At 34.6% G+C, this 13,733-nt stretch overlaps 2 protein-coding genes across 2 annotated transcripts in view; one reads left to right on the top strand and one right to left on the bottom strand.

Annotated features, from left to right (window-relative positions):
• Window positions 1–13,733, bottom strand: part of LOC106129579 (elongation factor-like GTPase 1) — a 121,364-nt gene that overhangs the window by 98,914 nt on the left and 8,717 nt on the right. The gene's annotated exons all lie outside the window — the stretch shown is intronic.
• Window positions 1–13,733, top strand: part of LOC106129672 (proteoglycan 4) — a 56,596-nt gene that overhangs the window by 41,207 nt on the left and 1,656 nt on the right. The window contains exons 2-5 of the mRNA XM_013328287.2: window positions 10,558–10,668; window positions 11,325–11,465; window positions 12,947–13,109; window positions 13,562–13,660. Of these exons, the coding sequence (XP_013183741.1) occupies window positions 10,558–10,668; window positions 11,325–11,465; window positions 12,947–13,109; window positions 13,562–13,660 (514 nt within the window). The remainder of the gene's footprint in view (window positions 1–10,557; window positions 10,669–11,324; window positions 11,466–12,946; window positions 13,110–13,561; window positions 13,661–13,733) is intronic.

Below are 13,733 nucleotides of genomic sequence, written 5' to 3'. Positions count from 1 at the left end.
TATAGTAGTCTTATTTTAAAACAAAGAAATTAATTGATATATGTGAATAAATCATACAAAGCGGAATATTATTTGAATTAGGTATTATGAAGTGAATCTTAAACCTGATCTTACCCTGGAAATTATATGATGAAATTACTTCGTAAATAAAATGTTTTTAGTGTCATTACGTTATCGCTAATATTAATATCGTGGTATAATCTTCGCCATACTATCATTGACATAACTTTTCAATTAAATAAAAGCATTCTTCATTCACCTTTCTCTTATTTCACCACTACTGAGAGGCGTCACTTATTTTAATTGACTAGTGACGCGTTCGTGAAGTAATTGTAGCGCTTTGTTCACACTTCTAAATTGAAAATGTAACATTTATTACAAATTGTTATACGGAACCAGAAATAAATTTAAAAAATCGGAAAAGCTTATGTTAAAAAAGATCAGACAATCTGTTTAAATATTTTTTTTTGTTTTAGGGTTGATGAAATTTTATATATTTTTCTCGGCTACGGCTTAAGGCATGGTCACGTTAGTCTGCCTAAATCTAGCATGGCACGCTGTCCCGTTTCACGTCGTAAAAAAAAGTGAAACAGCGATTGTCTTTGATGTGATATAAACAGGAACGCGCGTGCCATGTTACTAAGGTTGAACTCCTATACTCGTATTAACTAGGAGAAATAAATATTTGCATGTTCAGACAAGTTAATTTAATTGCCCACCCCGGTGAAAATTAGATTAATAATTAAAATGCAAGTCTCTGAAGTAGCGGAAAAATAATATGGTCCAGTTTCCTTTGGTTAACATATGTGATTTGTAATTAACTTTATGAACGTGTGGAACTCGCCCATAAGAAATACCACTCCACATCCTGTGAATATCACTAGGCGACTTATAAAATAATGGTTAGATGCGAGCCAGACTCGCGATCATCGAAGTTTTTATCTCTAACAACTTGACTGATTTTGTTCGGACCAATCCTAACTAATATTATAAATGCGGAAGTAAGTTTGTTTGTTTGAAGAGGTTACCTTCACTTCACGCGTTATCCAACTGAACCAATCTTCATGAAATTACGCGTATATACAATTTAATATTCAGAGTCTGGCGAAGGACATACACAAGGGTACCGGTAATCCCGGTAATACTATAGTTTTCGTGGGATTTGCGAAAAACCTGTTCTATTTTGTAGTTTGCGCTAAATTCGCGCGAATTGATTTATATCATTTTGTAGATGGCGTTTAACAGGGCGGAGCCGCGGGTAAAAACTACATTTCCTCTTAATTTTCATTAACTTAAAATATGCTGCTAGGATCTAAAAAAAACTCATGTCTCAAATACGTATATACGAGATACACGTGCAAAATTGTCATATTGAGATCAATTTTGATTTTTCATCTCAGTCGCAACAGCTGTCTTTTCTTTTTACATTCAATTTTCTCATGGATAAAACGTTGAATTTATTTAGGTATACGGAAGTTTAATGAGTTAGCCATAAATTTTTTAAGACGATTTTTCTAAGTCATGGGTCCTTACTTTTTAACTTTTCAATTCCACCAGTAAACCTTTTCGAGACTGTTGGCTCTGTCTGCCCCGTAAGGTAAAAAAAGGTTTATATAATGATTAATTTACTTTTTAGTTTTTGCCTTTTGGTCACTTATCGTGACTTACAGAAAGATATTGAGTACTTCTATAAAAACTAAAAATCAAGCAGAAATGTGTATAGCTCTGTGCAAGGCGAGGCCCTCCATGTCGTTTATGCTCTGTGTTTAAAACGAAAAATTTTATGCAAGCTTAATTATAATGGTCACTCGAAGTGATTTATTTCTTCGTGGCACAAGCAGAATACGTAAAGTTTTAATTTATTATCGATCATTAAAAATACAGCAGGCAAAGGGTTTCAGGGCAGTAAATCAGTATCTATCGAAGACACATCTTAAAGTTCGTATACGAGGTACGAATTAGTGTGGGCACGACACCAATAAAAACATTTTAATTGCGTTAGAAAATGGAACAAATACAATCAATTGTAATAATTTTTTTCCGCATATTGTTACTTGATATTTTTACGACTAGGTACTGAATTGAACAAGTTTAGATGGAAAATTATACCTACAAAGAGGATAATGTTTTCTTTTATCGTAAGCCTGCTAAGGATATAAATGTAAATTTAGGAAAATACAAAAATTATTTTAATCTTAGTAGGGTTATAATATGACTCGTATGCTATTGCAAAAAAACCATCACAAGCGGTTTTGTTCAGGTATAGAGGTAGCATTATAATAAATAATTTTAACAACCTCACATAGTTACGTCACTTAAAAATGTTGCGTTTTAATTTTTTGTTATTCAATTGAATGTACATTGAATCAAAATAGAGCAAAAACCTGCCTCGTGCTCTCACATTGCTGTTGAAATATCTGATGGCAAAAAAACTTGTTTTCAAACGTTTTATAGTAAATCTGATAAACGCCGCAAAACCTGTAAGAATGCAGTTTAGAAACATTGAAATAAATGTTTTGCTTTTTGATGAAATTTTGCAAAATATGAACACGTTTTGATACTTTGGATGTGGACAATAGTAGTCTTATCTCATTATCACTTCAAAGTTTGTGTCAGCCAAAAGAAAGGAATAATAAGTCTATTTTACTTTGACACAAACTTCACCGCTGTTCATACATTCCCACATGTCAAGATACCGACAGCGGTGTAATATTGTTTCACCAAAATGGAAAAATAAGAATATAAAAATGAAGATAGACAATCAGAAAAATTAAGACGTAACCGAGCATCTGACCGTTATCCAATTACATTTGAATTAATTGGATTGGTTTCTGAGAAATCGCGTGCCATTACTGGTGTACTGACATTACATTTTCATAAATTATGCAGTGTTTATTGTGTTCGCTTCCTTTCTCGTAGTGTCGTTAATTATGTGGTAGATTTTCATTTATACTGTCACTTCTTTATCACTGACGAGTGAAGAACCTACTGAGCGGCTATGACAGTTTAATGTTGACCACTCCTGATGTATAAGATTTTCGTTCCTCCAGTGTCCACCACTGACAGCAATTAGCGCAAATTTATTGCGTTTCACAAACCATTATCTATAAGTCCTCCGATATAAACATGAAATACAAATACTCGTAGGATACAAAGTAATCCGCCTAAATAGCGCAAGTGTAGAAGAAGCAAGGGAACAAACTATACTCCAGCATTTTCACCGGACATCAAGATTGATCATCAAGATTGTCCATAACTTATGAGCAACAGACTGCACTTGATATTTAGTAATAGCTTAACAAACCGCGTTTCGCTCACGTTCCTTCCGCTGGCAACATTGATTCTCAAAATGCCTTCAGGGCGCAGTCACATCCACAAACGATTGAATTTGAATTAGGTCAATTTAGCTGTCAAGATTTATAAGAAAGTTTATTATTATATAGTCACCACACAATGATTGGATATGCAATATTATGAATACACAGATGTACTTACACTTTTTTATATAAGGTATATTTGCGATTTCACCTTCGTTAGAATCCTAACTTTTCTTTGGTTCATAAAGTATTCGCTGCAAATATGATCTATCTATAGTTGTAAAGAACAGTTAATTAATGTAAGAAAGTGTTCTTTCTTTGGAATAAGGCTACGACGAAGTGCGCTTAAATTTTAAACCCACTAAAAGGTCATGGTGTCAATACTGTCAATACAAATATTACATAGGGGTTGCGCGATTAATAGTTTCTTCCTCCTCCGGATAAACATGCAAGAAAAAGTTAATGGTCATTTGTCTCATTTGTTGCAATTATGCCTGTTTATAATAATTATTAGTAACTGTTTATTTTTTAAGTAAGAATAAAATAAAACGTCAAGGGATGACACCCAGGGCGGCCTAGTCACGATCTGTCGCTGGTTCCATCTCCAACGAGGCCTTAGCAGCCAGTGGGTTAAAACCAACATACCCACTTTGCATGAAAGCTTGCTTGACATGGGTACGCCTTTCGACCCCGAGGGCTGTATATTGGTGGGTCTGTGCCTAGCTCAAGAATTGTCTAGACCGGCCAGAAGTTACATTACAAACATATAATCACGTCTATATCCCTTGCGGGGTAGTCAGAGCCAACAGTCTTGAAAAGACTGATAGGCCAAGTTCAGCTGTTTGGTTTTATGATGGAATTGAGATTCAAATAGTGATAGGTTGCTAGCCCATCGCCTAAAAGAAGAATTCCAAGTTTATAAGCCTATCTCTTAGTCGTCTTTTACGACATCCATGGGAACGAGATAGAGTGGTCCTATTCTTTTTTTTATTGGTGCCAGGAACCACACGGCACTTTACAGAAGTTACATCACAAGTAGTAAAATGTAAGCGTAGTTATGTTTGCTATATAAATTACAATAATAGCTTAATTCCCAGCGCTGCAAACACTTAAGTTACGCATCACGACCGGCGTTTAGAACTAAACTATGACGATCCGGTTTGCAGGTCCTGGAGAAAACACATAGTTGTAATACTGTGTAGTGAATATCTGTACAATTATACACATATAGTCACGTCTATATCCCTTGCGGTGTAGACAAAGTCAACAGTCTCGAAAAAACCAGCTACAGCTGTTATGATAGAATTTAGATAGGAAAGAGATGGAGTGGTCCTATTAGTGCAGGGAACCACACGGCACCACTAATATAGTTTAATTTCCATCTTAACCCTGATACATATGCAAACATTTGTAATTGATCAGTTTTATTCTAGTTCTGGTTTAAATCAAGCAGAGAACATCATATTACGTTAATTCCACATGTTATACATTTTTTTGAAGTCCAATAAAGTGTAAATGAATTTGTAATTATTTTATTAGGTGGCAATCTTGCCTTCTTTTATATTTTACAAGAGGACAAGTATAATAATTGTTAATAAAAAAATATCTGATAACATACTTGCCAAAACAATCGCGATTAATTTAATACCTATTATACTTACACAATAAATAATTAATAACTTAAATTTAATCTTATAATCTTAAAAATGCAAATATTAACTAAATAGGCACACCATTCAACGGTTGAACCATAATTTTCTCTTTGATAGTCTAGCCTTTATTATTCTTCATTTTATTGGATCTAGCTTTAATGAGTAAAGTTTTATTATGCTCAGTTACTTTAATAAACAGAAACAAATTATTAAATTATGGTGTTATAAACATCATTCTAAAGTAATTTGAGCCATATCAATTTGTTTTTGAACAACCGGTCAAGTGTGGCGTGATGTCCATTTTTATTCATTCTATTTATCTAAACTAATAATGAATCATCCTTGAAATTTTATGAGAAATCTTTTGGTTTACTTAGATGTATGTATGTTACAAAAGGTAGAGTTAATTTAAAAATCAAATATCCAAAATTCTACCATTGGGTAATAAAATAGGTAAGTACAACACCGCCAAAGTCATAACAAGATGTGTCGTTAAACTCTCGTCCAATAAGAACACGCAACAAGAGCATATAAATCAGTCAGGATCACTCGGAAGTAATTACATAGCTGTAACGTAGGTGAGGCAACACTGAACCTGTCGTACGTTGAGGTTGGCCGCGGCCAACGAACGTTGCGAGGAACAATAACGTGTTGATACTTGTGAAAATGTATTATTATAACGTTATAACCAGTTAATTTCTTTTCCTGCGGGAATTTAAGGAAACCCCTTTCATAGTGTATCTCTAGACAAAAGGAACCTATGTGCCAAATCTGTACTACACCTGTATCAAATAGCAGGTATCCATCGCCGCGACTCTTCCTACACTAACATCTAGAAAACCTAATCTTGGAAATTTTTGCCAACTGAAAACTTTAGTATAAAAAAATCTGTACTACATAGCTGCTACGTAGGTGAGGCTACATTAAACCTATCGTATGTTAAGGTTGGTGTTGGACAACGAACGTTGCGAGGAATATTAACATTTTGATATCTTTTGAAAAAGCTACTATTTATAATTATCCAGCTAAACTTGGCCCGACGTAACTAAAGACGTCATAAATATATGTATGTATACGCTGGGGTACTTTGTAACCGGGGTAAAAAGAGCCTAAAAATTTCGAGTTGAGTACGCAACTTTGCGACAAATATATATAAAATCTATAAAAGCTGCATATTCAGGTCACTGTAGAAACATGATTTAAGCCTGGTTAGGTTTATTTGTAAGAGTGCACAGAGTCGTGGTTTTATGCTGATGACGGCAAACGCGACTAACGCCTAGAGGATAATAAAGAACCTCAGAAAACTGTGAACCTTATATTTACAGTAACGTAAATGTCGTCAGTTGCTAACAACATAATTAATTTCATATTTAATTTTTAAAAATATACGTAGTTCTTGCTTTGTTGGATGCATGGCATACGATAATTATTATATGTTGTCCGTATTTTTGATTAAAAATACCTGTAATTGGCTTAAGGAATTATATTCTCCTAGTTTTATGTATTTTGTAACAAGCTGTTGGTTTTTATAATAGTAAATGCATAACGCTGTTACGGTGAAGAAAATAAAGAGGAAAACCTACCTACACATTTTAAATTCGGGATAAAATAAGTCTGCTTATGAAGTCAGTTGGGTTTCTTCAACGGCTGCGTTGCAACTAAAACAAGAGTTTGGGGAACAATTCCTGATTCAGATACAATAAAAGTTTACTCAGATTGTTTTAAAAAGCGACATTCTTGGATGCGGCTTATTGGCAGCGATTTTGTATGACAAGTTTTATAACATGATAAGAAACCAAATTAGATACAAGAAGTCAATAGAAAAACAAAAGTAAGTGTAAGATAATAACAGGAAATAATCAAACAAAAATGCAAAAGTGTATTGAAGCGTGGGGTGCGAATAATAACACACAAGGTACAGTATCAAGATCTTACGGTTGGCGTACGATCGAGTGTTGCATTTGTGAATTGACAGCTTTATGGCACTTTGTCATTTTATTCAATTAGGTATGCGAATAAAGGTTATGCCTTTGGTTTTGAGCGTTGAATAGAGCATTATTTTATCTATTTACTTTCAGATGAAGTATTAGTGGTTATAAATTTCATCAGATAAGATATTAAAATTAGAAAATCTTATCGTGCAGATTGTAAAAGTCAATCACGTAAAAGGCTTAAAAAAATTTGGGAATGAATGAATCTTTATTTATCAAAAAGCCATACAGCTGAATGTGGCCTTTCAGTGTTTACAAAACTGCTGGCTCTTTCTACCCAGTTAGGGAAAAAGACGTAATTATGTAATTATATATGTATGTAGATTAGATAATGGCATTGTTGTACTTACTAGAAATTAAAACAAAAGCAAAACAGTACATTAGTAGTACTTATATTGAAATTGTTTATTGAATTCAAATTGATTACAAAAGGTTTTGAATAGTTGGACAGCTTGAGTAGGCAATATTATTTTTCAGTAAACCCGACGTAAATAAACTTTACATAGAATAACTTTATAATGACTAAATGATTCAAGGTTGCATTTAAAAATATATATCGGTCTGTTCAGTTTCAGAATAAAATTATTGACATTAAACAGGTGTATCACAAAAAGAATAAAAAATAAATCAATAATAATAAATTTCGATACTTCTCAACTTATACACAGGAAAAGTCAGGCAGGTTAAATCGAAGACCTTGAAGATTACATCGAGTTTGTGTTACAGAGAATCACACCCCTGGCCTACGATAAGCGGATCGTGTGAACCCTGACATCGGCCCAGAGGTCTTTCTCGATATCTTGGCGTGTATCTAGGAAAATTGTGCCAACTTTGAAACACGATATCTTTAACATGCTCGCGAAATGTTAAGTGAAAAGGTCTTGGCAAAACACTATGTGTACCCTGTAACTTTGTTCCGTTTTGGAGTTGTTCCTGGTCATAAGGTAATTTTAAAGTTGTCCTGATAAGAACTGTTTCAATGTTTTGAACTTGAAATTGACATCTGTAATGTCATGATTGAGAAAATAATATAAAAAAATATATTTACCAAACCCATAGCACAACACGTATACAGTATTTATATATACATATGTCTATCACATCACTAAATGTGTAAACAAAGTGTAAATACCAAGTCTTTAAAAGCCACGTTCAGCGGGATGGTTGGAATTGAGTTAAGTATGACGGCCTCTGTGGCTCAGCGGTAGTACGCTTGTCTGTGACACCGGAGGTCCCGGGTTCGAATCCCGGTCAAGGCATGATGAGAAAAGAACTTTTTCTGATTGTCCTGGGTCTTGGATGTTTATCTATATAAGTATTTATTATAAAATATAGTATCGTTGAGTTAGTATCTCGTAACACAAGTTTCGAACTTACTTCGAGGCTAACTCAATCAGTGTAATTTGTCCCGTATATATTTATTTATATTTATTTAAGTACAAATAACATCCAACAAACAAATATAACAATTTAGATTTAAATACTTGTAGATATCGTTAACGAGTTTTTATTCAAATAATAATATCAGGCACATGTTTCCGTTTCTGAATGTTTCGATAACTTTATAGAATTATAGCGCTTATTGCGTTATTAATTTTCTCTCAACAGCACGTGAGGATATTGACAGTAAATTACGAATCATTACTTCCGAGCGCACTCAGTCGTCAACAAACAAACCGGCAAGTAAAGTATTCTCACGCGATTCAATGAATATTCATTTACACGAGCTCTACAGCGTAAACGTTTTGCTATATACGACACAAACTTCTGATGATTATGTGCGAATGACGACGCCGCCTAAGATTTTTGCTGTAATTTCCAGCAGAAAAATAATCGATTGATCAGACGGTGCTCAGTTTTTATGGTACAGTAAACAAAGAAATGAGAAAGCTATAGTGTTTATATTACACGCCATGTCTATTGAGGTATGTAGGCCAAAACCATTGATTATCCCAAATATAGATCATGAGTGAATGTCACTGGAAGATATTAATAATTTAGGTATGTTGATAAAGTAAAAGTATCGTGCAAATGTAATCAAACCAAAACCGCTGATACTAATAATTCGATCGTTCAACTCGGGACGTGACGTCCGGAATCTTTTTGTTGAAAAAATGTGGCGGAGGATCCAGGCTTGCCCTCTCTTAACTCATCTGTATCGCCGTGGCCTGTTATCGATGGCAGAATCAGTACGGTACTGACGCTCAAAAAGAGCAGTAACTCTATCCAACGATAAAATAGCGACGATGTTGAGACTGAATCGTGGTTTACGACAAGTGCTGTGCTTGTTAATGGTGAGATTAAATCTATACATGTGATAAATTGTGTAATTATCGATGAAGATTTAATACAAGAGATAGCACAAGTGAAAGCTAAACAACAAGATGGAACAGCAAACACGAATAAACCTAACAATTAACTCAAAGACAATCGATTAAAAAGCACAAGAAGTAATCAGAGCGGTCGGTGATTTCATAGAAAAGAGTGAAAGTTGCCGTGGCGCTAACATACAAAAACAAAAATGTTAACTTGTTGAGTTGCAAACCCGAAGAAAAGTTAAATTGACGAGGGAGCATCGTGAGGGTCGAGACAGTTCGAATCTTAAAATTTTACGAAATTGAATATTGTTTATTGAAATTTTCTTTTTACGATTAAGTGCTCGTGTCAAAAAGGAACAAAAAACTGGTAAATTGATAACAATAATAAGTAATTTCATTATGATATTAAATCAATTTGATTAATGACAGTCTCTATTTACTATTAGATTGAAGAGTCGGGCAATGCCGTAAAAAATGTAATGTAGAAACATAATGAATACAGTTATCTTGTTAACAATAGTAAAACGACTAATGCAATAGTATTGGTTTTTTTGTCACACTGTACTAACAATGTAAGTAGAGTTGATCAGACACAAAAACGTTTTTTTTTTCATTTACATCAGTGTTCATTTACATAGTGTCAATATTCGGGTCACTGGACCAGATAAGAGGGACGATCATCAAGGGATTGATAATTATCGAAATGAAATCTCACAGCAGGTGAAGATTGTAATCGATGACAAAGTAAACGTTAACGGTTTTAAGTATATGGAAAATTCGCAAGAAGCGCATAATGAAAGAAACACAGACAATTTAGATTCTTAAGGTTTTGTCTGCAAATTTCACATATTGGAAGATTTCGACAATTTGATCACAAAAGAAAAGGATGCAAAAGATAATAATCGTTTAACAGGTTTATTAACCTGATCTTGCGACGTGACGACGTAATCGGTTTAAAATCGTAAGGTGCATGACCGTGACGTATTGTATCGAGTAGAAATCATCGCGCACGAACGATTCTTTTTTGATATATCAAAACACCTTCAAATTCAACTCTTGGAAAAGCAGGAACATGTAGACTACTGAACTCTTGGAAAAGCAAGAATTGGCCAAAAGTTTGATGATTTGGCCACAACACAAACTAATTAAATATACCAAAATCAAATTAATTACTCAGACTTATTTACTTCTGACTACAACAATGTTCATAGATTACTTGTAAAGGTAACAATGCAAGGTACTCTTTTCCCGACTTAATCCAAATTGTTTCTCATTTCAGACGGTGCCATTGCCTGCGGGTTCCACGTCTGTACTGGCGAAACCCACGAAGTACCACTACTATCCACACAATCAACACATATATTTGCTTCCTGAATGTGCCATTCAACAGGTAATAAATACTAATAAATACTACGGACAACATTTATTTTATATTTGATTTTTTATTAGATATGCGAAGTTCCAAAAAATACAAGTTATTTTAGTCAGAAGACTCAATTTCAAAAATCGAACCATATCTTGCTGTTGTTAATGCGAATCAGAGTTACAGTTAGGCCTGTTAGATAATTTTAAAACAAAATGCGTGACGGATCGTCTTTAGTTCCTGTGGTGTGGCACAATTTATTGTTGCACAATAAATTGCGTGCAGATGAAAAGTTGAATAACCGTCGATTTGATGACACTACAGACGCTACAAGGCATTCTCATTTTGATATCAATAGATAGCATCGTATCAGATAACATCGTACATGCAAAAACAATCAATCGCATAAGTATGCTCTACCTTAAGCGAATCCCAGCTTCAGAACTTATATAGCAGATATTATAATATCTCTACTCGTCGGTCGGTCAGTTTTTCGATCAGACCAGATTTTACCCCATCACCGCATTTACTAAACATCAACATGCATGAGATGACAACAAGGTGAAAAAGATCTATATATCTTCTAGCTCAAGTTCCCTGTGACTAACAATAATCTCTCTGTTGGAATTGATGCCAAAATAGTTTTTGTTCATAGTTCAAAAGGTGCCCCCCGCATTTTCCAGGTATGCAATGCAGTATACGTGCGTCTTAACTACACGCAGCCGTTATGCGCGTGCCCGGCGAGGTACCGCGACCCGTGCTCGGCAAGTCTCAACGCCGACGATTTGCATACCACACGACTTACAACAGATTCCAAGAAGAAGGTTGGTAAACTTTTGTTCGTTGTTTGCAGTGTTGTTATCCGCCAGGGCCTATTTAAACTTCCGGGTTCTATAATGAGTGATAAACTTGAGATGACAGTACATAACATGAAAGAAGTTTCAATCTTGGTAGCAATACGGTTTATCCCGTGTTTATTTATCTGTCGTCTGTGTTTGTCGGTCTGTGTTTGATACAAATAAGCTATTAATTACTTACACAAAAGTAACATCCTTTAATCTTGTTCTATACAATTAGACGTAATCGTATCGCAAGTACGAGTATGATAGTAAGAACGGTTGTGCTATTGCTTATTGCTTTTATCTAAAAATTTGATGAACAAAATATTCTAGAAGACTCTTAAAAGAGCATTTAAATGTAAAGTCGTAGAGTGCAAGTTTCCCGTCCTGCAAACCTAATCGCAGACGACCCGCATTCCGAGGCTTACCACAGATTCCAAAAAGAAGCTGGACAATTTTCTGCATTGAGAAGTAATTGAATTAATGATGGTATTGCAAGTTGCAATCGAGAGTATTCGTGTCGTGTATGTGGGTATGCGACGTAAACGTAATGATAAGCTTTGCTTTGATAGTATTTTTAAATATAACAAGCAAATGAATATGATGTGAAAATGAGAAGATTTGCAATCCAAATTTTAAAAGACATTATTACTCTGTTTTCTAAGCATATTCCCGAATTGAATTCTCGGTTATTGTCTTTTAATATAGAGGAGGGGATGTCCGAGAGCCTCTCCTGGAATGCAACTTAAAGCCAAACTTCCTAATTGATTGGAGGGAGTCATATTTTCCGCAAATCATTTCGCACCATTTAAATAACCTTTTTCTGAAGCGGAACGAAATTTTTGATTAAAGAAAAGCTTTTATTAGACATGGTCTTTCAAAAATAAATTCTTAAATTAGCCCGACCTTGGTTAATAAAGAACAGACTGTTGTTTCTGAGGCGTCAATAACTTACCAAGCTCTATTTAGCACTTCAGTTGACATTTTAATTGCCGTTTAAAAAACAATCGTTCAAACGGGATAAAACCATTACAATCTAATTAGATATACTCTTTATACCGTATCGGGAAACTGATCAAAATTACAGTCATCTACTTTGGGTCTTGTCCCAGAATCAGGCTATTTTGTAGTATTTTGGGTGGTCTTTTTTTGGTATTTAATCGATCAGCATTATGCGTTACTGAAGTATGAACGACGTTTGATCAACGACAATATTACTGTTATATTACCGTTACAATACCCAATACTTATATATTTTAAGCGAAGTCCAGATGTCTCCGGAAAGCAGCTTCTGTTTTTTTTTGTTGGAAATACAATTTAGATACGATTTACATTACAGCCAATTTTTTTTATATGACCAAAATTATCTAAAAAGATCGAATATAGAATCGCTATAGAGATTTAATATTCTATGTTACTCGGAACCTAAATGCATATTCTGTCATTTTTCTTTCTATGAATTTCAGTACGCATCAAAAGCCGTGACCCTAGTGAAGACTTGCGAGGCAGTGTCGGAGATGCGAGAATGTCGGGCACCAAGAGACTGGTCCTTATTGGCTCTCCAGAACATCAGGACCGGGAAATCTCACTATCTGGTCATTTGTAGGTGTCCGGAGAACCATATACTTGGTAAGTATATTAGGTTTTATGACAACGATAAAGGGAGAAAATAGTATTCGATTGTAAGCATAAAATTTGACCTATAAAAAAGATCGTGGAAGTGGTAAGTACTGGTGATGGTTGGGACATCATCAGAGCACGTTTTGATTTTATCTTATATCTCGATTCTGATAGCTTTACAAATGCATAAAATTTCGTGCGATGTAATATTAATGTTTAACACGTCATGCCTATAGTTGTTGTTTTATGTTACCTATACCGATTTCTTTGATCTAGGATTTTCTTTGACTTGGCCGCAGGCTAGGGCTTGATGGACTTTGGCTTAAAAAGGTTTTATTCTTTAACTCGATTGCATTTTTATTGTCCAAGAAGGTTTCAAGCCATATCCTAGAGACATCCTAGAGCAAGTGAGTTCCGAACGTTACTATTAAGGTATTTACTAGTGATGTATCCGGTTTCAGAAGGACCAATGTCTCACGATCAACCAACGTACGCGTCAGTACCGGGGATCAGAGTCTACGGGATGGTCTGTGTTCGCCCTACCACGCCTTACAATTCAGGTAATTATTATAAATCTTCCTACATAGATAAATAAAATCACTAATGATCAGACTGACCACTTACAACTAACTT

Source organism: Amyelois transitella, chromosome 16 (assembly GCF_032362555.1).
Source record: "Amyelois transitella isolate CPQ chromosome 16, ilAmyTran1.1, whole genome shotgun sequence".
Taxonomy (NCBI): Eukaryota; Metazoa; Arthropoda; class Insecta; order Lepidoptera; family Pyralidae; genus Amyelois; species Amyelois transitella.
The sequence above is the reverse complement of the archived record's forward strand: the minus strand, read 5'-3'. Positions and strand labels throughout refer to the sequence as shown.